General features: G+C 29.9%; 5 protein-coding genes across 7 annotated transcripts; 4 read left to right on the top strand and 1 right to left on the bottom strand.

Annotated features, from left to right (window-relative positions):
- The first annotated feature begins 342 nt into the window (after positions 1–342).
- On the top strand, positions 343–5,677 carry LOC145749692 (uncharacterized). 2 transcript variants are annotated; one of them, XM_082565522.1, is made up of 16 exons: positions 343–563; positions 959–1,195; positions 1,383–1,526; positions 1,793–1,969; positions 2,046–2,543; positions 2,650–2,738; positions 2,886–2,999; positions 3,167–3,377; positions 3,541–3,669; positions 3,750–3,827; positions 3,895–4,001; positions 4,170–4,343; positions 4,458–4,549; positions 4,645–4,808; positions 5,083–5,236; positions 5,384–5,677. In XM_082565522.1, exons 1-16 carry the CDS (start codon positions 398–400, stop codon positions 5,487–5,489), a joined length of 2,640 nt encoding a protein of 879 aa, XP_082421648.1. In that variant the 5' UTR covers positions 343–397; the 3' UTR covers positions 5,490–5,677. The 2 variants fall into 2 exon arrangements, with proteins under 2 accessions (XP_082421648.1, XP_082421647.1); XM_082565521.1 differs by having other exon boundaries at positions 4,642–4,808.
- A 17-nt stretch (positions 5,678–5,694) lies between these two features.
- Positions 5,695–9,663, top strand: LOC145749693 (uncharacterized). 2 transcript variants are annotated; one of them, XM_082565523.1, is made up of 9 exons: positions 5,695–5,849; positions 6,489–6,664; positions 6,733–6,932; positions 7,150–7,386; positions 7,522–7,674; positions 7,982–8,150; positions 8,251–8,323; positions 8,535–8,683; positions 9,215–9,663. In XM_082565523.1, exons 2-9 carry the CDS (start codon positions 6,503–6,505, stop codon positions 9,518–9,520), a joined length of 1,449 nt encoding a protein of 482 aa, XP_082421649.1. In that variant the 5' UTR covers positions 5,695–5,849; positions 6,489–6,502; the 3' UTR covers positions 9,521–9,663. The 2 variants fall into 2 exon arrangements, with proteins under 2 accessions (XP_082421649.1, XP_082421650.1); XM_082565524.1 differs by having other exon boundaries at positions 5,748–5,800.
- Positions 9,664–10,113: 450 nt separating this feature from the next.
- Positions 10,114–12,921, top strand: LOC145751120 (uncharacterized). The gene is made up of 9 exons (XM_082567208.1): positions 10,114–10,224; positions 10,391–10,487; positions 10,782–10,911; positions 11,199–11,268; positions 11,376–11,580; positions 11,770–11,917; positions 12,147–12,325; positions 12,537–12,670; positions 12,765–12,921. The coding sequence occupies exons 1-9, from the start codon at positions 10,166–10,168 to the stop codon at positions 12,919–12,921; spliced, it is 1,179 nt and encodes a 392-aa protein (XP_082423334.1). The 5' UTR covers positions 10,114–10,165.
- Positions 12,922–13,656: 735 nt separating this feature from the next.
- Positions 13,657–22,197, top strand: LOC145750692 (guanylate cyclase 2D-like). The gene is made up of 22 exons (XM_082566780.1): positions 13,657–14,491; positions 14,935–15,523; positions 15,749–15,873; positions 16,261–16,328; positions 16,656–16,840; positions 16,997–17,092; positions 17,286–17,391; positions 17,513–17,590; positions 17,860–18,036; positions 18,229–18,385; positions 18,613–18,710; positions 18,843–18,934; positions 19,085–19,177; positions 19,371–19,550; positions 19,826–19,949; positions 20,160–20,276; positions 20,412–20,538; positions 20,924–21,022; positions 21,196–21,290; positions 21,403–21,555; positions 21,650–21,717; positions 21,793–22,197. The coding sequence occupies exons 1-22, from the start codon at positions 13,657–13,659 to the stop codon at positions 22,082–22,084; spliced, it is 3,954 nt and encodes a 1,317-aa protein (XP_082422906.1). The 3' UTR covers positions 22,085–22,197.
- Positions 22,198–22,569: 372 nt separating this feature from the next.
- Positions 22,570–24,328, bottom strand: LOC145750691 (asporin-like). Its single transcript, XM_082566779.1, is given in 9 exon segments — positions 22,570–22,669; positions 22,738–22,892; positions 22,983–23,011; positions 23,014–23,206; positions 23,269–23,414; positions 23,494–23,665; positions 23,757–23,870; positions 23,950–24,115; positions 24,246–24,328. Coding segments are annotated over 9 exon segments (1,158 nt in total).
- Between the last annotated feature and the right edge of the window lie 583 nt (positions 24,329–24,911).

Raw genomic sequence — 24,911 nt, 5'->3', positions numbered from 1 at the left:
CCAGAATTGGCCTAACATTAGGATAAAATTGGCCTAAAATTATCAAAAATCGTTAGTTGATATTTAAAAACATCCTATTATTATTTAATAAAATGAGGATAATCTCGTTACCACCCTATGTTACCACCAGTATACCACAATTTTTTTGTAAACACACGCCATCACGTGGTTAAACTTTGTTGCAAAACAATTAATACTGTAATGTAAAGCAAGCTGTTTTTGGCGATGATATGTAATTTACTATATATTATTCAATCATTTTGCTTGTATGTCTATTAATATTAATATATATTTTTCTGTGTTTTAAATTTTTTTATATATATTGTTAAATTACAGCCAGGAGGTAAAATTAGGAAAACATTATTTCGTAGGTTATCCAGCTTTACAACTGGTCAGTATGGCTGATATATACAGTAAAAGTATATTAAAGATAGCAGTTGCTCAGATGTGTCAAGCTGTTGGCTTTGAATCTGTACATGGAGGTACCTTGGATGTTTTAAAAGATATATTGGAAAGATATTTACACAGCGTCGGAAAATTAACACATGATTTTTCTGAACAAAGTAACTAAACTACATTCTGTTTTTTATAATTTTTTATTATGAGTTAAATGTGATATTCTTATAGTTTTACAATTATTTTTAAAGTATGCAAGCTTTGTGATGTTTAAGTCTGAGTATCTGATAGACCATTTATTTATATAAAATTGCAATGGTTTACTTTAAAATAATGTATATATATATACATATAAAATATTTAATAAATTTAGTATGGTTTAATTCATGAACTTAATTTTTCTGTTTTTTTTAATGCATTCAGTTGTATATTTATTTTTTGTCACTTTTACAATAAAAAAATTAAATTGAAAAAAATCCTCTTTTTTGAACTTTAACTATTTTTTGAACTTTCTTAATGCCAGTTTGATTAATAAAAATATTTTTATTATTTTGTTATACAGGTGGCCACACAAATGTTCATACAAATGATGTATTACAAAGTTTTCATCATATGAACATTTCATTACATGAAATTGGTGAATACATGCAGCAAATGGAAGAAGTAAAACCTGCTGTCAAACCCAAAAAATTTCCACTGCCAAAAAAATCTAATTTTCAGTTTAACAACACCAAACTTCCAACAGATATGGAGCATATTTATAGTTATTTTCCATCTTTACTACCAACTGCTGAAGCAGGTGACCTAATAATCATTTATTTTTTAGTGTCTGCATTAAAAAAAATTGTTAAATTATTTTTGCTGTGTGATTTAATAAGTAATAAATTTATTGTAGTTATATAAAAATTTAATTATTTTAGATATAAATTTTGATACATTTTTTAAGATTATAATGTCAGGCTATTTAAACTTTTGATTTCCTTTAGAAAAAGTTCCTGTTAAAACTGAAGTAGTAAGCAACCAAAATTCGCAAAAGAAAATGTTTTTTATTGCTGGGAAAGATGAATTATCTGATAATGACGACAGAGGAGGATATTCTTCTGATGATTCTATAACAAACATTTCAACAGGTTTTTAATTATTATTAATGTTTTTTTAAAGTTCAAAAATATAGATCACAGTTTCATTGTTTTTTTTTGTGCCCACCCTAATTATTGCATTTTTTTGGCAACTAATAAATGCCCATGACATTTTTAAGGCATTTTACACCTGGCAACTTTTTAATTTAAAAGTCTTTAATTGGGACAAACATACACATTGTCTACTGAGCTCCCATATATATAAATAATGTCACTGTTTTTAAAATCTTGTTTTTTTGACTGTTTTTTACTTTTAGATGCAAGGCACTTAACTCGGCCTGAAGATATTCCAACAATATCTGGCACGGCTCCAAGCAGTTTACCAGCTTATGTTCCTCCCCAACATAAGGAGGAATCCAGGAGGTTGTCCAACCAAGGAAGTAACTATCCTATGAAGACACCTGATAATAAATATCAGCGAAAAATATCTTTAGGTAAATTAAAAGTGAATGTTGGTTTGCTAAAAATCTGATATATAACTTTACTTTTCGCTGTTTTCTATTTTTAAAGGTGAAAACTCCAAGTCAGGAACCAATAGCACCAGTAAATCTACTGATAAAAATGATGAGCCATCTTGGGTAAAAAATTATGCTGCTAAGTTGGAAAACACAAAAGCGGAATCGAAAAAAAGCATGCCCTCCCCTGCGATTACTCCCAGCTTTACAACACCCAAATTTGAAAATAGACAAAGGACTCCGTCTCACGAGAGAAAAAAAACAAAAACTCAACCGAGTATTTCAAAACCATCACTATGGGACTCACCGATTTTTTCAAGGACAAAACCAACTTCAAATTCCTCTAAAATGAGCAACAAAAGTTCCAACTCACTTAACAATTTGCTCAGAATGGACTCGCTAGAAAAATCTGAAAAAAGTTACACAAAAAGTAACAAACCCAAACATTCAATCTCTCATAGAATTGAGGAAGTCGATCGTTTGTTACAATATCCTATTGCTGATAAAGATACAAAATCATCAAACGATTGTGATAAAATGTCAAATACATCGGGTATTTACAAAAAAGTTATTTTTAATGTTAAAAGCTTGGAATATTCAATAAACAGATTTGGGTTTATATCTAAATTCCAAATTTTATGTTGTTTTATTTTTTTAAGCTGGTAGCCCTGCATCATCACACCAATCCTCTAGCAGAAAGTTTTCAAAGGATGCAGATGTTACTTCTTGGGACCAACCTAAAGATCATGTTAGTTTTTACATAAAATTTTTCTTTCTATCATGATTACCTAAGTTTGATTAATTTTTGCATGATTTTCAATGGTATAATAATTAACATAAAATTCTTTGGGTAATTGACTTTTTGTTTGAAAAAATAAATCTTAATTTCATGCAGGGTGTAACATTTGCCTCTCCCAAGTCAGTAGAAGATGCAATAACAGCTGTGGTTAACAGAGCAAAAAAGGAAGCAGAAGATGCTGAAGTCAACAAATTTTCGCATTTAATTCCTGTATGTTTTTTCTTTAATAAAAAACTTTGTTACCTTTGTTATTGGTAACATTTTGTAAAAATTTCTATCTTTTTTAAAGGTTTTTTTCTAAAAAACTTTTGTTTTTAAATAAATTACAAAAGGAAGTTATTTAATTTTTTTGGATTAATTATAAAATTTTTCCTAAGGAATCAAGTTCTTCTGGAGATGATTACGATGAGGCGGAAGTATCCCATAAAACCGAAGAAATCCTCCAATTAGAGAATCGAGGTCTTCACCTTTACAATGAGGAGGACTCACCTGTTCAACCTCCACCTACTCCTTCTCCTGCTCTTTCTCCAAGCTCTATGATGATTGATGATGAGGATGAAGAGGATAAAGACTTTGATCAAGATGATGGTAATTAAAAAAATTATTTTGAGGATTTTTTTAATTTTTTTTCAAAAAAACAATTTTGTAAAACAATTTTGAATTTTAATTATTTAATTTTTATTTCTGATTTTTTTAGTACATAAAACCTTTTTTTAGAAAACCTATTAAAAAAATTAAACAAATATTTCAGATCTTTATGATGAAAGTCCTTCTTTTAAAAATATAAAATCAAGTAAAGTTGATTCACCTGCTTTAAGTTTTGAGGAAGATATTTCTGACATTGAAATACCTCCTGTTGTTGTTAAACCTCACTATTCAGGTAATTGAATCTGAACGTGTAGTATTCAGATATTACTAGAGAAAATAGATATTTTTTAATGCCGAAAAAACGTTTTTTAGAGAAAAAATTGAAAAAGATGAGGAAGGAAGAAAAGGCTAAAGCCAAAGCTAAGAAATTAAAACACAAACTAAAAAACAGTAAGAATTTTTGGATTTTTCATAGTTACATTACTTTAAATTATTAAAATTTTTTTACTTTATTTAGAGCACAAATCTAGTGACTCATCAAGCAACATTGCCAAAATTTCATCACAATCTGTTGAAAAACTTATTCTGAAGAAATCTAAAGTTGGAGATACTAAAGTTGTAAAGGTAATCTTAAAATATCGAAATCACTAAAACGAACATTTTTTTTTTAGTACATATCTCTGGTAAAAATTGTTTTTTTTTTCTTCATCGTATGCTATATAAATTTTATAACTAACCTTGTTTAAATTTTAAAACTAACCTTAATTTTTGGCTTGAAAATACAATTTTTAGGTCCACAAGGAGAGAGATTTAGTCACGCCACCGATTGTAGAACGAGAACTACCTGTTCCAAAACTCTCCGCTGCATTGTCCGTCCCCTCTTCCTACTCTTCATTCAAGGAAAAGAAAAAGGACAAAAAAGACAAGAAAAAGAAAAGAGAGAAAGATCAGAAACTAATGAAAAAGGTAATTGAAATATATCATATTCATTCTTGTATTTTAAGTAAGTTGTGATTGTAATTTTAGGTAAAAAACAATTAAATGGCGGGTTTTAATTTTTGGGTGTAAAATTATTTACAGCTATCAAAAGACAAGGACAAGGATACCAAAAAGTACACGGCAGCAATTCCTAAACTAACTTTAAAAATGACGACAAGTGACAATAAAAAAATGTAAGCTTTTTGAAAATGTTTAAAAACAATATTTCAATCGATTATAGAGCAAGTATATTAAAAAAAATAAAATAAAACTTGGTTTTTATTAGAAGCATTGTGAAACCAACTAAAAAATCTCGTCATGGTTCTGGAGACACCAGAGATCAACCACCCTCCAAGAAATCTGTGGATTCAAGACTTCCTTTAAAACAACCATCTTTTAGTGTTCCCGCACCATATAAACCAGTTGTTGAACCAGAGTACAACAGCAGAGGAGGTATGTGTAATTAAAAAAAAAATTCCTGCTATTTAATTGTTTCACATTAATTTATATAACCCTTGTTTTAAATGATACATTAGTTTATTAATTATAACTTGGTATAATCATATCAATTCTCTCGAGCTACATAGATTAATAACTTTACTCTTGTTTTTTAAAACATACTATTTTGAACTTGAAAAAACAATCTTCATACAATTTTCTAGTTTTCGGGCAGGATTTTTTATGACTATTAGATATATATTATAATCTTTTTTTATTTTTTGTGAAGTAACAACTGAAACGATCAGTGTAGGAAGTAGCACCGGAGTTGGTGTTGTGTTTGATTCACAAGGCAATCAAGTGTGGATCTGTCCCGGTTGTAACAAACCAGACGACGGAAGTCCGATGATTGGTTGTGATAAGTGTGATGGTTGGTATCATTGGTAAGTTGACCAAGATTTAGCAATTGGAAAAACCACTAAACTCTGGCAATACACTTTGGCTGAATTTTGTCTTTTTATTTAATTATGCGATATTAAGTCTTGGGTGCTGTTATATCTGCCTCAAAGTTCGTTTTGTGTTTTATTTAGGCCCTGCGTTGGAATTACACAAGAACCACCCGAAGATCAAGAATGGTTTTGTATTTCTTGCCGGAAAAAGAAAAAGAAAGTTTCTAAACAACGGTCCTCAAAATAAACTGTTTTTTTTTCTTTTGCGAAATCTAATTTACGTGCAGTAGTAATAGTTTCGTGATGTTTTCTAGATTATGTATGCAGAATAAATAAGGTTAATACTTACAGTTACCAAAAAAATAAAATAAGCATAAAAACCTCAGTTAAGTAAAATTTTGTGGTATAAAAGCAAAAATTTAAATTCTTTTTTATTTTGTAATAAATTATTTACAAATGATTTTGGCAACGCTGTTCTTGTTACGTAGCTATGACACCGATCACAGCCAAAAGTATTTTAGATTTTCGCAGACTTTGGGTTTTGCTGGCAGTGCAACGGTAAGTTTAACAACGAATTTCGGTGGAAAGTGTAGTAGAATATGTTAAGGTAAAACTTACTTATAGATTTTAAAACAAAATTTTGTTGCATAAGTATGTCGATAAAATATATGGCGACCGGACAGTAAAAATAAATTGGCAAAGGTTTAAGTTCTTATTTGTTTCTGTTAATTTGAACTTTTGCAAATCTTGAAACTCAAAAATACAAATATGTAATAACGAATTATTTTTGCCACGTTCTGACTGTTTAACTGTCAATTAGTAATAAACTTTAGAAAAATGTCATCAACAAACACAATACTTTTTTTTTTGTATATATTTTTATCCTCGATGTGGAAAAGTCGAAACGCGACTTAAACATAGAGTAACATAAGTTATTCCGACCAAATCTCGAGTTGCCTGTGGCAGTTTGGGATATTATAGATTATAATTGCCCGATAATTATACTGCTTATTAAGTGCTGGCTCAGCAGGAGTTCATATCGTTTATAGCGCCTTACTCAAGGGCGCTGCAGCATGAGATCAGCGGGGATTGAACCCACGACCTCATGTGTGGTGTAGCAAGTGTTCTTACCACTACACCACGCTGCCAGTTTTATAGTGTTACATTCATTTTTTTATTAATTGAAATGTATAGCTTTATACTTTTATTTAAAAACAAATACAAATAATTTTGAAACATTTTTAAGGTAATTCCAATAAAATGAGTCAGCAATCAGTTACTTCAAGCTCTCCTGCCTCCCAAATGCAGAGAAAAGAGAAAGCGATTGATTGTGACTCGATATTAGCTGCAAAGATCGGAAATGTTGAGTGGTTAGACCAAACTTTAAGTGATGGAAGAAATCCATGCACGCTGGATAAACAAGTAAGCACAAAATGATTGACAATCACTGCCTTAATTTTTTGAAACTTTCTGAAATTGTACTTTGTCAGGGACTTTCCCCGATACACCTAGCTGCTATGAATGGAAAACTGGATTGTCTTAAACTGTTAGTGGAAAAATACTTCATTGACGTTAACATGAAATCAATTATAGGCTGGACACCATTGCATTTAGCTATAAATAATGAAATTGGAGTCGATGCCAAAAAATGTATCAACTATTTGTTACAAAAAGGTGCAGATGTTCATAGGTTAGTAGCTTAATATCCACTGCTTGTGTAATTACTTGCACTGTAAAATGAAATAGTATTACAACTGCCAAGCCACAGCTTAGCAGGTTATATAGCCTAAATTTTTATTCAAATTTTTATACAATTTAAAAAAAACAATTCATAAAATAATAAAAATTTTGTTTTATTTTTCTTATGTCAAAATGTTTTTTTTTATATTTAAATAAAATGTTTGTAGTAAAAACAATGAAAAAACAAGCTGCGTTCACAAAGCAGCTTGCGAGGGAAATATTTCGATCCTGAAAATTATTCTCAAACATTTCACCGAGTCATTGGAGGAAGAAGATCATGACAGAAAAACTCCTCTTTTTCTGTCGAAGTTGTGGGGGCGGAAAGATTGTGCCCGACTTATTGAAAATGAAATCTGGAAAAGAAGGACGATAAAAAATCAGGAAGAAGAAAAAATGCTTAAACAGTAAATACACTTTCACTCAAGAATTTTAGTAAAATTTATTACATTATTAATTGCTAAAAAAGAATATTTATTTAAGTGGAAAATTTGCGAAAGTTGCAATTTTTCTTAGAAAAAAATGTATTTTATTACAATTAGGTTAAAGGCAGCATATCAGAATTTGCAAAAAGAAGCACTTCTTCAACTCAGAAACGAACAAGATTTTTACGGAAATTTAACACATACAAATTGGATGGAAGATAAGGGAATTGATATCGAGGAGATGGTTTTGAAAATGTACCAAAAGGAAAGGTAAAATAAATATTTTAAATTAAGTTTTTATGATTATAGGGAAATGTGAAAATTTTTTTAAAGGAAAACTATTTTTATTTAACTTATTTAATATACTAAGCTCGCTTTTTTCATGTTTTTTAATTTATTTAATTATTTTTTTCTTAATTTATTTTAAGTTGTCCTTTAACATATTGCGTTTTTATCACAATTGTATTCTCTACTAATTAACACTTTATTTGTTAAATTTTATTTTAGGCTGAACTTAAAATTTTAAAATAAACCTAAGTTTTATTATTAAACTAGTTTTTTTTTTTTAACAAATTAGGCATGATGAGGAAGCTATAAATGGACTGGCTAAAAGGATTTCAGTTAGTGGAGATGTAGACGACTGTGCAGCTAGAATGGAAAAGTTGTCGAACAGATTTTCTGCAAAACCTAGGAAATCAAAACCTAGTCTTACTGCTCATGACAGTTCGGCAAAAAACACAAATAAGGTAAGAGGCTCGACAAAAATTTCATAATCTGGTGTTGATGCGTTGAAATCCAAAGTAAAACTATTGATACTAGTTATATATATTAAATTTTTTTATTTAGGCCCCAAGACAATCTGTTTTATTACCACCTCTGAATTATAAACAAAGAAACAGATACACCAATTATAACAAACGTAAGTATTGTTTTTTTTTGTGAACGCTAGCATATATATTAAAAAGTAAGCTTTTAAGTAAGCGTTTAAATATTTCACTTTAGAAATTGAGTGTGTAAAACTATTATCTTTAAAGTTACAAGAAAATGGTAAAGGAACATAAACAATATCAATTCTACAATTGCACAGTGCACAAGTATTTTACTAAACTAAAATTATGATATTAATATAGGTTACTCACGCGATAATTGGAACTACAGCACTAACCTAAACTCACCGCCCGTTGTTGATATTAAATTTCCCGACACTGTTTCGATTGGAATTCAACCTTCTTTAAGATTTCAACTCGTTTTACCTCCAGAAACCGTTTTACCTGCTATCGTGAGTTTGTGTACCTTTAATTTTCGGAAGTTCAGCTTTAAAATGTAGACTTTAGTCTAATATTAACTAAATAAAATGCTGTTTCGTTAAGTAGGCTAACTGGCAGTGTGGTGTAGTGGTAAGAACACTTGCTACACCACACATGAGGTCGTGGGTTTAATCCCCACTGCTCTCATGCTGTAGCGCCCATGAGTAAGGTGCTATAAACGGTATGAACTCCTGCTGAGCCAGCACTTAATCAGCAGCATAATTACCGGGCAATTATAATCTTTAATATCCCAAACTCCTAAAAGGCAACTTAAGACTGAGTCGGGGTAGGAGTAACTGATGTTACTTATATGTTTAAGTCGCGCATTTGACTCTCTCACATTGAGGATAAAGATATATACAAAAAAACTACTAAATTAGCGCAAAATACGCTTATATTCTTTAAACAAACTGTGTTAAATCTCCTATGGATCTACGTGTAAACCAAATGCTTTATGCATGCACATATTAAAATGTAAACTTGCAGCTGAAAATATCATTTAGCGATCAAACTACAGTTCAACGAATAGTACCAGCGAACCCAGCGCCACAACTACCATGGTTTTACCAGGAGGCCGAGTCGAAAACACGAAAATTTCGTTCAAATCTTGGAGCCCTGAAAAAATACGCAAACTTTTTTGCAGCGACGAGTTCCAGCGAATGTTGGTGCCCGAAGAATTTCGAGCTGTTAATATTATTGACGTGAAGCACAAGAGACTTCCGCCTACCTTACCCGACAGTGAAATTAAGTGGCATTTGAATGGAGTCAACGCACCGACAGTTCTTGCGAATTCGTCAGACAAAAATTAAGAGTTTATTTATAGAGTAGTCGTTCTTGCAGTACATGGTCTCATTAAAACTAACAGTAGGACATCTACTAACATAAATATATATTTGTTGTTTTTTGGCGAAAACAGACGCAAAAACCTCGCGGTGTTACATTGTAATTTAAATAGATTTTGTTTTGTGAACTAAATAAAATTACGTAGCTAAAGCAGTAGTAAAATGTACAATTTTTAGAAAAACTTAAGTTTTTTCTAACTTTGCCTAAAAGTAGAGCAAACCGTTCATTGCACGACTTTAATAATAGTAAATAAGTCTTGCGACTTAATCTACATTTTTTCACATAAGCGTCAGTTTAAAAAGGTTGTATAGACTAAATTAATTGTCGTTAGGAAGGTTTTGCTGCGTCGCCGGAAAGGAACGGTCACGTGATCTTGTGGTCACGTGACTATCGACACGATTTGACGTGCGTCAGACAGAAAAATAATAACAACCCCGTTAAGCGCTTTTGTGTAAATATACTTTAGTTGACCCAATGACTTAAAAGTTAAACAATGCAGTTTATAAAATTAAGAAAGGATTTTTAATGCATAGTGTTTTTGTAACATCGGATAGTAAAATATAAAAACAATCGCAGCTACTGAAGTGTCTTTTAAGCGACATTTACTGAAAATGTCGAATAAATTACTATACCATGGGAAGTCAGCTTCGCTTAAAAAGTCATCAGACAGGTAATTAGTTTTAAAAATGTTGAAGTATTTTATGGTGTACTAGATTATTTAAAAGAAACTTACGCATTAGCAAATGCTCTACTTGTGGTTTTGCTATTTAAGAAGTTAAAGCATCTTTAAAAAAGTGCTAGGGTATCATTGGCGAAAAATAATGTTTTTTTATTAGGTCGAAAAAGATTTCGATTTTAGCTGTTTCAAATCCTACCACATCGCCAAAGTCTCGACTGAGTGACGTAGTTACTTCTGAGGAAGTGTTAATTGAGGTTTGTAGCCACAACAAAGTTTTGGTATTTTGTGCGATTAGTAATATTACAACACCGAATACTTTATAATCTTTTCAACCATAACATGTACCGTCTTTTTTGCGCATAGTAAAATAATGTAGTTTTAGTAATTGAACTGAATTTTTTCTAGAAATATTTTGCTAAACTTAAATTAATTTTCCTCAAGTAACGTAAAGAAATTATTCTTAGCGAATTGTAATAATACACATCACAAACTTTCTAAATTGTCTTTTCGATGCAGTATCACCCTTTGTTAAAATGTTATTTTTGCAGGAAACGAACAAAACGTCTTCTCGAAAAACATTCATATCAAGACCTGTAGCTAACTCGCCCGAACTTAAAGCGCAAAATAAAGATCCAAACTTATTTTACCCAGCTGCTTTGCACCCAACCACGCTTCGAGGTCGGTTTGTTTTCACATAATGTTTTTATTTACTTTTATGTAAAGTATTTACATAATTAAAAAAATAAACCTATTGGTATTTAAGGTATGTTAGATGCTTTAAAATTTCTTTATTTAGTTTGACGTTTTCCAGATTTTTTACCATCACTTAATTTGAACTTTTTAAAATAATATTTACTAAACAACTTTAAAGATTTTTGTACTAACTATAACTAAAAGTTAACCATTAGTCAACCTAAACTAAAGTTAACATAAAATGTCATTTTATTATTCAACATATGTTGTAGAGGCAAAACATCAAGAGAAAGTCGAAGCAAAGAATAGATACACTTTGCAACACAACCAACAAATAAACAAGTAAAGGGCAAACTAATGCTGCATTTAAACCATTACTAACAAAAATATCTGGGTAAACTTTAAAGTTTATTTTAAAAAATGCCTTATTATGTGTACATGTTTTCTAGTGGCCGACAGTCTGACGTTAACTTTTGGTCAAAACCAATCACAGACCGAATCATAAATGTAACAGCTCCCGTGATGGGAATAACTTATAGTTACAAGAGTCAAAAATTTGTAACGACAACAGCGGATAGTTGTGTTAGAATACACGATTCTTTAACTGGTACTGTACTGCAAACGTTTCCAAAAATCCCGGCTTCTAAAGGACATGTAAGTTCAAAACAAAGTTATTCAATTATTGCTATACAAAGGATACATAAAGCAAATGCAGTGTCAATGTAGGCCCATCTTAGCGTTTATAAAGTTGTTTAATTATGTTGTTTAACAAATGTTTAATTATGCATTTTATTTGCTGATTGTTTTAAGTTAATTGTGTAGAAATGTTTTTTATTTCACTAGAAATTTCAAACAGCGATGACAAATAATGGAGATTTCGTTGTAGCTAGCGGAGATGTTGTTACTTTATGGTCAAAACATGGACGACTTTTACATGAATTTGGTCGGCTTAGCTTTCAGTTCTGTAAACACCTTTGCCTTAGTAATGACGGTGAATATGCATTCGTTAACTAATCAAATAAAAGTAAACATAGATAGTCTAATATTAGCAATACCTCATATAAAAAGTGATTCACCCGTTTCTGCATTAAGTATTCAGAAATTTTACTATGGCAAGTTTCTATTACTGCTTGAACACATTACTTAAGATCACATGGCAAAAAAAGCACCTGTGATCAAATGTAATAAAAGTTATGTTATCAATGCATGGATTTTTATAGGCCTGATAGCGGTTACGGATCCAGATACAAACAGTGCTTCAATTATGTCGCTCGACGGAAACTGGTTTCATCAGTTTGGTAGTAAGGGAAGTGGGGATGGTGAATTTATATGTCCGACGGGGATTGTGATAACAAATGACGGCGATATTGTAGTCGCAGACTGGAGTAATAGAATACAGGTGAAACATCTACTTAATAAAAGTAACTTAACAAAATCTTCTGTAAGTATTCAGTTTACATTGACAATTATATTATTTAAGTAATTTAAAATTTAATCAGTCTATCATTTATTTTATATTAGTTTTAAATTCTTTATTAAAAATGTAACTATTTACCAAAAAGGTGTCACATATAAACATTGAAATAATATTTTTTATAACATGTTATCAGGTATTTGATGGACTTGGTCGATTTCGGTTTAAATTTGGAAATAAAGGTAGATCGAACGGTGAACTGGATTTACCGTATGGTCTTACTTGCGATTCTAAGAATAATATTGTCGTCGCAGACTGGTGGAATAATAGGTATTCTAGTTTTAATCTTGGGAAATAAAACAATACGGCTTGTATTAACAATTAAATAGACATAAATTAACATTTTAAATTATTTTTTGTAAAGAATATCTGCCTATACTTCGGGCGGGAAATTTATTAAAAACCTTTTGACCGCGGCGGACGGTATAAAAATGCCAGCTTACGTTTGTATACCACCTAACGGAAATCAGCTCATTTTGTCCGAGTTCGGGAGTTGTTTTATTAAAATCTTTTATTTCTAAGCATATAATATTTATTTTAAATTGCCAAATTTTAAGTTTTTATTTTATGTAAGTTATTTAATTTATTTTTAGTATCATAGTACTTTGTAGCACACTGTGTGCATGCCAGCAAACCAGTTATTTATTATCTTAACCAGTTTCAACTATTTTTTTTTTGTATATATCTTTATCCTTTATTTTTGGTTTTATTATTTTTTGGTCACTTAATAAATAAGCTGACGCAAAAAACTATTAAATTTGAGATAACTTTAATAATGAAAACCATTTTAGTTTATAATTTTTCACAACAGTTTCCAAAAAAGCGCCGCGTTTAATGGAATATTTCGCTTGACCAAGTCCATATCAATACAGTGTATATGCAAAGTGCCCTTAAACGCTAAACATAACACAACAGATTGCGGGCAATCCGCTTAGTGTAATGATACGATCAAAAAGCATTTGTAATTAAAAACCAAAATTCGATTTTTCGTGTGTTTCTGCGACAGACTGTACCTACATATTCGCTTGTAATTTTTTAACTACTTATGCTTTACATGGAAACTTTTATGTTGGTATTAAGTTAGAAAAAAAAACAAGGCTAATTTAGGTGTATTTGTTAGCACAGTTAACCGACGACAAGTACAGCGTTTTTGAATGTTAGAACAGCGTAGGTTCACCAAAAATAGGCAAAATATGCTGCTACGATAAATTTACAAAAAACTAAAATTTAAAAGAAAGGTATTGTTGAAATTATCAATGGCCAAGTTTGCAACTTATTTTGCAACTGTGATATTTATATTGGCCAGTAAATTTACTTATTCCAATGGCCTTCAAAAAGTTGTCGTCGGCGTTTTAGTGCAGACAACGTCACAAAAAGATGGGGGACATTTTATTTACAACGGTGGTGGTTTCTCGCGAAATAACAACGAAGAAACCGAAAGTTCAAATTGGATGGTAGACGACAACAACTCACAGCGTTATGTGCTTGATTACGGTCGCGCGTTTAACTTAGCTAGACAGAAATTCGACGAAGATTACAGAGGGCCCGAGGTTTCAATTTTATTTCGAGAATTGTTGTATTCTTCTGACTTAAGCCTAAATTTAATTCTGGACAAGTTAAACACAGACAGAGAAATATGCGACGCTTTTGTATTAGGCTTTGCAAGAGACCATACTTCGAAACTATCTGACATTAAGCATGGGCCTTTATGTGATGCAACAGCAGCCTCAGTTAAGAGTTGGAATATACCAACTGTAGATTGGACATGTGAAGATCATAGACTTCACACTGCTGATAATATATCAGCCTTATTTAATATTCAACCACCAGTTGATTTAACGTCTAAGGTAGTTGTTTCTATGCTTCATCATTTCAATTGGGGACGTTTGGGCTGGTTATCAGCGTCTTGGCCAGATACTTGGCTTTCAATATGTAGATCAGTCGAGCACAGTGTTTTAAACAGCAACGAATTTGGAATACATTATTACCAAACTTTTGGAAAAGACGTAGTGCAACTTAAAACTGACGTGACAGCGTTTGAAACCAAAATGCAAGAAACATGGGCGCATATGCACATTGCAGATGTTAGAGGTACGTTGTGTAATTAAAAAACACATTACAAATAAATAGTTTTGGCTTTTTTATTTAAACAATGTTAGTATATTTATAGTATTAATAGGAATGTGCCATTTTATAACAAATTTATTTGTTTTAAGAACATGAAATAAACAGTTAAACTAAAACAAACACCTTAATCTATCACCAAGGCTATTAACATATTCTGATAAAATACTTATTGTTCGGATAAAATAAATCTTAACATATTCTGATATAGGTTACACCAAAATAACTCAATTGATTTGCAAACACTAAATTATTAATTAATTGTTATGTATGTTAATCTTGTATCAAGTTTTATAAATCATTTATAAAAATAGCAATACTTATCACCAATTCGATAAATTTATCATTATGTAAAAGATTTTTAAACCCTAAATTTTTATTGAAAGACAACTGATGTTTTTTACTTTTAGCTGTGGTATTATGTCTTCCACACTCGTTCGAAATATCAGTTTCAACACAATCTGCTGCTAGTAGAGTAATTGCAAGTGCTTATAACTTCGACACAGCGTGGGCTCGTAGTTTATCGTTTTTAGTAATCGATCCCTACGGAATACACAAGGAAGAGCAGAACGCTAGTTTACACGAGCCAATGCCTACTGCTCAACCTTATGGTAAAACACGAAGAAGTGCTGTTACTACAAGCGAGCAATTTGCATCCGGCGAACTTAAAATAATAGATATACTGCAAGAACAGCAAGAAAATCTGATAGAAGATGAAGACACTTCTTTAAATTCGGCTTTGTACAACAGACACTTTCTTGGTCAGTCAGAACATTATGTCAAACGTCGTTCAATTGAGGACGACATTTTTAACAACGTATTGTTATTAGCGCCGTCTTTTGACGACTACCAGCAGGATTTACCGAAAGAAATTGACGAAATTTCATCTTCAATGGACAACACTAGTTTATTATACATGTTAGATTCACTTTACTTAATGATGGTTGTTGTTTCTGAAATAGTTCGAGAAAATGGAGTTGAAGGTTTGGTGGATGGAAGGTATAAAAAGCTTTTTTTAAAAGAATATTTTTATGTCAAAATCTACTAAATTTTAACCAGTAAATTTTTAAAGCCAGAAAATATTTTCCCATTTTTTGATAAAACACAATTTTTTTGTTGCTATTTAACATTTTTTTTAAAAATTTGTAAAAAAAACAAAAAAAGTATTCTGTTTGGAAAGATTATACAATCGGCGACAACTGATTTTTTATAACTGATTTACAGGTTGTTTATTGAAAAGATGGTGAACTTTAAGGATGTTACAGGCTATACTGGAAATATACAATTTGATAACCGGACTGGTCAAAGAAAAATGAATTACTCAATCTGGCATATCTACGATAACAACGGTCAGAAAATAAATATAAAAATACAATTAGTTATTTGAAATAAGATTTTGTGAATGACTTAGGTTTTGCTTTAAAAAATGTTAATAACTTTTTTAGATTTTATTAGCTATAGCATGTTTACAAAATCTTTCTAATATTTTATTCTTGTAAATCTGTTATATAATATTTAATATGTTATTATTCTTACATAATATGTAAATTTTTTGATGTTATAATATTACTGTTTACGTATCGTATATTAATAATTCAGTAACGGTGATATTAGATTCGTTTGATTTTCAATCGATTTCACATCGCACCGTTGTATATAAATCAACTTATATCTTTTCTTATATAAAAAGCACAATAAATCGATATTTCTGTGATAAGAAAATGACATTTGTTTAGACACCTTAGAATTAATGGGACCAGTGGCAATTGTGGATACAACTGAAACCGAAGAAAAGTATTTTAAGGTTAATTTAATTTGTATTTTTTTTAGAAAAGTTAGAATTTTTAATAATTTTTTTAAATTTCGATTTGACGTAAAAAATTATTTTTGTTCTATAATTGTTTTAATTTTTTAAATAGCAATTTGCTATGTAAGGTTAACATTGTTTATTATATTCTTCTATGGTGACGTTAGATATAAGAGTAAATAATATTCAGCTTCTAAAAAATAGACATTTATCCAAGCTTGCTTTTGTAAAAATATTTTTGCAAAATAACATTTAGACAATGTTGTTGACAAATTTTAAGTTTATATACTTCATAAAATTTTGTTTTAATTTACATTTTACCAGCTTATAAAGACTTCCAATCACAGTTGGGAAGACCTCGGTCAAATGCCTGGTGATTTTTGTGAAAAGGGGCCAGTTTTTTTATGCGAGACTGGTTCGATCGGTTTAAAAACAAGCGATTTTCTTCTTTATATATTCGTTGGAAGCGGACTATATTTGGTTTGCTATGGAGCTTACACGTTTTTAAAGTAAGTAATTTTACTGCTAAATGTAGACCAGTTTATGTAGGAAAACCTTAAAAAAGTAAATTTTTAAGCAGGATCTTGAAAGATAATTGTATTTATTAAATCGTTAAAATGTATAAATGGGGTAAATTGTAAAAAAAATCTTTTAACTTTTTTCAGAAAAAAGAAGGAATGGCAATCACTTTTATTAGGTCCTAACAAAGTGATTTTAAGTGACGAAGACTTAAAATTTATGACGTCATCAAGTTCAACTGCGTAAGTAATAATATTTATTAGTAGCAGTTTCTTATTTTAATGCAGTTACTTTTTACTTAAACTGAAATATTGCCTGTTTCTTTTTTGTTTGTAGTAATAAAGTACAAATATTTTGTACAAAATAAAAAAAAATTAATTTCTTTTTATGTGATATATTTTTAACTTAAATTGAATTATTATGTTAACATGTTAGTCGAAGTTTACGAGATCCAAGTCCACAAGCATCACGAATGGGAAGTCTTGTAACTTTGTTTGATCAGAGTTTGCTGGACGACGAGCGGACTGTAGCAATGTATAAGGTATTATAACCTATTTTCAATACTAGTTTATTTAGGACCTATGTATTAATAAATATTTTATAAAATTTGCTAAATTTATTAAATTTATTATTTTCATGGTAATTTATTTAAATACTTACAGGGTGATTACGTTTACTTGAAGAAAATATGTACCTCAGCAATTGATGTAAAAACAGCAACGTTGGATTTGCTTCGACAAGTAAGTGTGTATCCAAAACTGGTATTAACCGGTTTAAGCCGGATTGTTTCGCATATGCCAATACAATATCAAGAAGCCTAATGAACGTAATCTTGGATAATCTAAGCATTTGAATAAACATATGTTATAAATTACTTAAAAACGTTTCTTGGAATGTATTTCCATTAATAATTTTTTAATTAAAATGTAATTTGTTTCGGTGTAATTTACTTTTCTAAAAGGTTAGTTTTTATTAAATACCTAGAATTTTAATAAATCTTTTTTATTAGATGAAGGAAATTAAACATGAGAACATCACTGGATTTTATGGATTATACACAAAAACGAACGATCACTACCTTGTCATGGATTATAGTTATAGACAAAGCTTGAAAGAGTTAATTAACAATCGAGAAATGGATTTAAATCTAACCTTTAAAATATCACTAATATGTGACCTTGTCCGGGTAAGTTAAACAATAATCAAACATTTTGATATTTGCAAGATTGTTGTACTTTGATCAATATTTGGTGAATTTAAATATAATAATAGAAAAAAATTGTAACTTATGAATCTACTCTTTTTAGGTAAATGTAAATTTTAAATATTTGTTACAAAACTTAAAATATTTCCCTTTTTCTTTTTTTGGTTGCCACAGGGAATGAAGTTTATTCATTGCGGGCCGTTTCATTGTCACGGTCGTTTAAAATCTCGCAATTGTTTAGTCGATGCGAGGTTTGTTCTAAAGATTACCGATTATGGAGTTACCAGGATGAGACATCGACTGGATGCCTTTAAAGCGGAAGACCCAAAAGGTGAGTTCAATTTTAAATATTTTTATTTTTTGATTTAAAAAAGGGGGTAATTTTATACCTTTAAAATATGTATTTAAGCATAAGTTAAGTATTGTTTGATCGTAGAGTAATTTTTTTTTGTAAACAGACCATTATTTTATTGTTTTATTAATATATGGTTTAGTTTAACATACTGTTTTATTTATTATTTCAAGGCAATTTTTTACATTTTATTTGTTTTTAAATAGATCTTTTATGGACAGCACCTGAGTTATTAAATGACGAAGGTTTGCGTCAGCTTGGGACTCAAAAGGGAGATTCTTACAGTTTTGCTATCATATGTCAGGTATTAATATTTATCGACTTTTTTGTTTACATCAAAGAGTTTTGTAAATAAATATAATTTAAAATAAATTAGTTTTAGTCTTTTCTGTTAATTTATAATTTATATTAAAATAAATTTATTTTGCTTTGTCAGGAAATATTTATGCAATCTGAACCATTTGGAATGTCAAGTTTAAGTCCTGCAGAAGTTATAGAAAAACTTAAGAAACCGCCACCTCTTTTAAGGTAATTTTATACTCTTGAAGTTAATTAGTTTGATAACTTTAAGCTTATTACTTAAGTAAGCGGACAGATTTACAATACTTAGAAAACTGATCTTTAACTTTTAGATCATAAGTTTGTGATTAAAATATAAACATCGTTTAATTATTTTAGGCCACTTGTTCACCCAGAGGCTGGGCCTGCTGAGATAATACAAATCATGAAACAATGCTGGCAGGAACAACCCGAGCTAAGGCTTACTTTTAGGTAAAAATATTAGCGGTTTTATTATGTGATGTTATATTAACAACCTTTTATACTAAAAGTGCTTAGGTTTAAGTAATAAATAAAAAATAATACTTATGGTGAATTTTTAAGCCTATTTCTTTGTTGGTTTGTATTTTATGCATACTCTGAAATGTATGCAAAGGTCTAATCACATTGCTATTTCACTTCGTAGTGCTATATACTCAGAAATTAAACGGATGAACAGAGGCAAACGTCACAACATTGTCGAAAGTATGATGAAACAACTTGAGGACTACAGTCGAAACTTAGAGGATTTAGTAAACGAGAGAACTGCTGAATTGGGTGAAGAAAAAAAGAAAACAGAAAATCTTCTGATGCGAATGTTACCTCCGTGAGTACTTGTTATTTAAAAACTAGCTTAAAAATTTTGGTTGTTTTTATATAAATACTTTGTAACTGTAAAGCTAATTGTTTGTTAGTTAAATGGCTTGCTTTGCCCAATCTTAAACTGTTTACATTTGATTTTATAATTTATATTTAAAAAAAAGTTTTTTAGGTTTTTCCAGTATCAAAAATTTTTCTTTTGGACATTTTAAAATATTAAATATATTTAATTATGATATTTATTTTTATATAAAAGTGTCTAATGTCAATTCCTATTTTTAGATCGGTTGCTAAAATGCTGATGGCCAATAAACGAATTATTCCAGAGTCGTTCGAGATGTGTTCAATATATTTTAGTGACATATGTGGTTTTACTACAATAGCACATGCTAGTACACCTATGCAGGTAAACTTATCAGCTTCTGTTAGACAATTTTTCAATTTATATTACTGAATTTTAATTCTTATAGTTTTAATTTTTGCAATAGAAATAGGCTATACCTAACTTTATGCAAAGTTGTCTACTTACAAATTAAAAAAGTTATTCAATTTACAAAGTTGGTTAAAAAGCGGTAAATTGTAATTGATTATAGTTAGTTTATTTCTATATTTTTAGGTTGTTGATTTTTTGAACGACTTGTATACATGTTTTGACGCTGTAATCGAAAAATACGAAGTTTACAAAGTTGAAACTATTGGAGATGCATACATGGTTTCTTCAGGAATACCAAAAGTATGTATTTTAACATATAAACCACAATATTTTATTGTAGTTTTGCAATCCATTTTATTGCAGTCTACCTTAGGCTATTACTTTATATATTATTTAAATATTTTCTATCAAGCCATAACACATTTTTGTGAATAGGTGATCGGTGAAAGGCATGCTGAAGAAATGGCTTTAATGGCTTTGGAGATTCTAAGTGCCACAACTACTTTTAAAATAAACCATTTACCTAACTTGGAACTTCGAATTAGAATCGGAATTCACTCAGGTAACAATTATAAGTTTAGTTACTAAAAATTTGAGAGCACTATGAAAGTCCAGTTTTTTTTTATGAATATTGTAACGATTTTTCCTGTTGTCTTTTGTATAATAAGCCGTAGTAATATTTATAGTATTTTATTGGGCAAGATTTACGTCAACCGTCAACAAAATTGTATCACGAATACTAAATCAATACAATACAATTAAACAGTTAAAGTAACAAGTCACGTGATACAGAACACGTGATAATGATAAGGTGTAAAGAAGAGGCCTAGGTGTAAACACGTGAAAAGGAATAGATAAGACTTAAGAGTAAACATCAATATGGCGAATTCGTTACACTTTGTCGAATCTTTTTTATTATTTTATCTTTTTATTCATTTAAATTGCAGGACCTGCCGTGGCAGGGGTGGTGGGGTTAACGATGCCAAGATATTGTTTGTTTGGTGACACCATCAACACTGCATCCAGATTAGAGTCAACAGGAATTCGTAAGTATTTTGAAAACATAAAAACTGAAAAAACGTTTGTTGTGAAATAGAAGACACAAAAATTTGTTTGTTAGCGAATTTATTTAAGAAGAATTTATTAGATTTTCAAATTCGGGGTACATTTGTTAATTGCTTAAAAACAATTTTGAATTAATCACTGTATTTTATTTTAGCAAGTAGAGTTCACATTAGTACCATTACAAAGAACCTTCTTGAAAAAAGTAGCAAGAATTTTCAATTGGAGAAGAGAGGAATGATCGAATTAAAGGTTTGCTTTCTTTCTCTGAATAATGCTTAACTGTTAAAGCATTTATTAAACTAAAAGTTGAACCTTTATTCACTTTTTTAAATTATTGCTTATTAAAGTATTACATGTTTAGGGTCGAGGAACAATGGAAACATGGTGGTTGTTGGGTATGGAAGGATTCGATAAAACTCTTCCCGATCTAGGGGAGGTAGATGGACCAAGTCATGGAATTGAAAAGATTGTTAAAGCAGATAATAATCAATCATCCAACAATTCCAAAGACTTGGTAAATCCTTTGATTTGTTAAAAATAATTTGAGACTTGTTTGATATGTTTTTTTTTATCGCAAATATAAACATAAATATGGTTTTGCTCTTTAGAGCAACTTCTATAAAAGCAGGGACAAAGTATCCACTTTTAACCACAGAAGATTTAAACATCAAATAAGGTTTGTTATATCTCTAAGTTGCTTTTGCATTACTAAGTAAATGCTGTAATAATGTTAAGTTGCGTTGCATTACAGTGGAAACTGCAACAAGCCTATCCTTTTGAGAGGCACTTCTTTTGTTGTGCCAACCCCATTAGCGTTAATGCCTGCCGAAAAGAACAGAACTTACACAGTTGAATGTGATCGAACACACCCCTGTTCGACAATTACATTCTCTAACGAAAACAAGCTATGCGAAAAAGCTAGGGGTATAAGTTTTGCAAGTGCACAACAAAAATTAAAAGCAAGTTTTTTGGGTCGAAATAATTCGGTGGTTACTCCGTCGTGCGTTATTAATACTGTCTCTGAAAAGTTTAAAGATGCATAAAGTGCAACATCAGAACAATATGGTTTCCATTTTTAACAACAAGTCTTACTGGTAAGATCAGAAATTGCCGTGACAGTGATTTATTGCTTATGATCATATTCATAATAAATGTATGCACATGGGATTAAAAATGTTATGTGTTGTATATAATCGCATTTGATTTAAGCTAAAAATAAATTAAATTTTTAGTTAATAAAAGTGCAATAAAACTTTGCAATATATTAATTTTAAGGTGTTTTTTATTATTATTTATTTTTTTACTCATTTGTTTGTGTTAAAATAAATTTGCCTATATTTTAGCAAAGGTTTTAATTCATATTTTTTAAACATTTCAGATTGAGTTTTATACAAATCTATGCGTAAATAGGATATTAATTTTGGGTAGTTTTAGTTAAATTACTTGTAAATCTTATGCGCTGGATCATTTTTTTAATTGTGTAGGTAAATTTCTTACAGGATTGCTCTTGAATTAAAAATACAAAATATTAACATTTAAAATCTGCGGATGAAATTTGATACCAGGTCTTTCCTTTCAAGTTAGATGGTTTTGCACAAACCATTAAATGAGGGTCTTGGATTGGTGATCTAAAATTAAAAATAATAAGTAAACTATTCCGTATAACGTCGTGTAAAAATTTCTTAACAAATGTTACCCATTCTTTTCCTGCATTTCCTTTAACCACTTAAGTTGACAGTCACAAACAAAGTCTTGTCCCCAAATATATATCTCTGATATAGAAGGTATATTTTCCTTACTGAATATGTCTTCCGGGAGAGTTTGAAACGGGTTGTCATTTAACCAAAGAGTCTAAAAAATATAAAATATTTTCAAACTAGTCGAAAATATAAAAAAAATTCATTTTACTGCTAGTAGTTTATATGAGAAGTCTTGACATACTTGCAACTGATGTAGTCCTTTGAACGCTTTACATCCATTGTCGTTATGTTGCTAAAACTAATGTCAATAGTTTGAACCTTTTTTAAACCAGCAAATGTGTGATTCGTGACATTGTTTCTAATGTGGCATTGATTTAAATCTAAAATAGCAAGTTCCGATAAACCAGAAAAGGCAAAGTCTTCGATTCCTTCTAGTCCGCTTTCCCAGATTTCTATTGTCTGAATCTAAATACAAAATAATTACGGTAAAATAACTACGTTTTAACATATTAAGTTTTACCTAATACCTTAGTGGAGTTTTTAAAGCTGTCCTTGTATAAAGTTTGTATTGGATTTCCCACCATATCGAAATGAAGTAAAGATGGAGGAATATTTGCAGGAATTTCGGTTAATTTGTTGAACCTTAACCTTAGTATTTGTAAAGAGTTCTTTCCTGAACGAAAATTAAACTTCAAATTAGCTTAAATGTGTTTTAGTTATAATATGCTTATAAAAACAATACACATATCTACCTTCGAAAGTGTGATCCGGTATGCCAGTGTTATTAATTCGGTTAAAAGAAACGTCTAAGGTTTCCAATACCGGCATATCGTACAACAAATTTCTTGGCAAACTATCAATTTGGTTTTGTGAAATAAGAATGTACCTCAACGTTGTCAATCCAGTCGAGTTAAAATACTTTATCTAAAGCAAATATAATGCACATGTTCAGATAGGTTTTATTAAACATCGCATAACGCTGTAAGTCAGTTAACTTATCTATGATTTTACCTACCCTGTTTCCATATAGATATAGGCTCGTTATGTTTTTGGGAAGGTGTTTCGGAATGTCATAGAATTGATTTTGGCCTAAAAATAACGTTGCAACGTTTTCAGCTCCTTCAAAAGTCTAAAAAAATAAACTTGTAACTTAATTAAAATCAAATCAAAAAAGTATGATTTTTATTTTAAATAAAAAATAAGTTTACCTTTTTGTGAAAACTTTGGTCTTTAAGCAAATTACTAGATAAATCTATAGAGGATAGACTTGTTAGCCCGTTAAAAATTCCTTCCTTTAAATCATCTATTTTGTTTTACGATATATCCAGAGTAACAACTGAGTTTGGAAGCGTTGGTATTGCAGATAATCCTAATCTAATTAGTACAGTAAAATATCGTTACAGTCATTCAAATTTATCACAGTATTGCAAGGGCTAAATATTTACAGTGATAGTCATATTGTTAAAAAAACGTTGTAATTAATTAATTTCAATTTGTTTTGTACCTGCTACAATTAACCATTCCAACTTGAGGGCAACTACATTTTGGTGGACATTCTGCGAAGAGTTTCGAAAATTCGTTGACCATTTGTGACACTTCAACGATGTTCAATATTTCATTTCTCGTTAATATTGTTTTGTTAATATTTTTAGAAAAATATATTTGGTTTGCATTAATAGCAACGTTTGTAATTAAAACTAATATTAAAAGTACCTTCATTTTTTGCTAATAAACAAAACAAAATTTTAACTATTTCGTCTAGCTGCGGCAATATTAACTAACCGATAACGACTGGCAATTATGAGCTTTAATAGCGTTGTTGTAAAAATAAATGATTTACCGATGATTATTATTGGCAAATATTTGTTGTATTTATTTGTAATGATTTTAGAGTTTGAGCTCGATTGGAATTTGACATAACGTTTCCAACAAAAAATAAACTGGGTATACAAAATTTTAAGAGTCGATGAAAAAAATTATGTAAACACTTTGTCAAAAGATTTTAAATAGAAATTTTGAATCACATACATTTATAAATATTACACCTTACTAAAGTTGTGTATGTGTGTATAAGAAAATAAAGGTTGGTTGCATTTTAAAAATATTATTGTAGTTTTGAGTTATAAGATATAGTTTAAAATGTAAGAGTTAGTTAATAGTTTTTCTGTGT

The sequence above is a fragment of the Corella eumyota genome, chromosome 4 (assembly GCF_963082875.1).
Source record: "Corella eumyota chromosome 4, kaCorEumy4.1, whole genome shotgun sequence".
Classification (NCBI taxonomy): Eukaryota; Metazoa; Chordata; class Ascidiacea; order Phlebobranchia; family Corellidae; genus Corella; species Corella eumyota.
Note: the sequence above shows the minus strand (reverse complement) of the source record. Positions and strands in the feature narration are given on the sequence as shown.

What these genes read in the sequence shown, in the direction of transcription:
- LOC145750692 (XM_082566780.1), top strand. Translation starts at nt 13,657, where the DNA reads ATGGCCAAGTTTGCAACTTATTTTGCAACTGTGATATTTATATTGGCC. An exon ending in GCACATTGCAGATGTTAGAG is followed by an intron (nt 14,492 to 14,934) that starts GTACGTTGTGTA and finishes TTTTACTTTTAG; the next exon opens with CTGTGGTATTATGTCTTCCA. An exon ending in CCAACAATTCCAAAGACTTG is followed by an intron (nt 21,556 to 21,649) that starts GTAAATCCTTTG and finishes TTTGCTCTTTAG; the next exon opens with AGCAACTTCTATAAAAGCAG.
- LOC145749693 (XM_082565523.1), top strand. Translation starts at nt 6,503, where the DNA reads ATGAGTCAGCAATCAGTTACTTCAAGCTCTCCTGCCTCCCAAATGCAG. An exon ending in CATGCACGCTGGATAAACAA is followed by an intron (nt 6,665 to 6,732) that starts GTAAGCACAAAA and finishes GTACTTTGTCAG; the next exon opens with GGACTTTCCCCGATACACCT. An exon ending in AAACCGTTTTACCTGCTATC is followed by an intron (nt 8,684 to 9,214) that starts GTGAGTTTGTGT and finishes AATATCATTTAG; the next exon opens with CGATCAAACTACAGTTCAAC.
- LOC145749692 (XM_082565521.1), top strand. Translation starts at nt 398, where the DNA reads ATGGCTGATATATACAGTAAAAGTATATTAAAGATAGCAGTTGCTCAG. An exon ending in TCAGCGAAAAATATCTTTAG is followed by an intron (nt 1,970 to 2,045) that starts GTAAATTAAAAG and finishes CTATTTTTAAAG; the next exon opens with GTGAAAACTCCAAGTCAGGA. An exon ending in GAGATACTAAAGTTGTAAAG is followed by an intron (nt 4,002 to 4,169) that starts GTAATCTTAAAA and finishes TACAATTTTTAG; the next exon opens with GTCCACAAGGAGAGAGATTT.
- LOC145751120 (XM_082567208.1), top strand. Translation starts at nt 10,166, where the DNA reads ATGTCGAATAAATTACTATACCATGGGAAGTCAGCTTCGCTTAAAAAG. An exon ending in CTGAGGAAGTGTTAATTGAG is followed by an intron (nt 10,488 to 10,781) that starts GTTTGTAGCCAC and finishes TTATTTTTGCAG; the next exon opens with GAAACGAACAAAACGTCTTC. An exon ending in GCAGACTGGTGGAATAATAG is followed by an intron (nt 12,671 to 12,764) that starts GTATTCTAGTTT and finishes TTTTTTGTAAAG; the next exon opens with AATATCTGCCTATACTTCGG.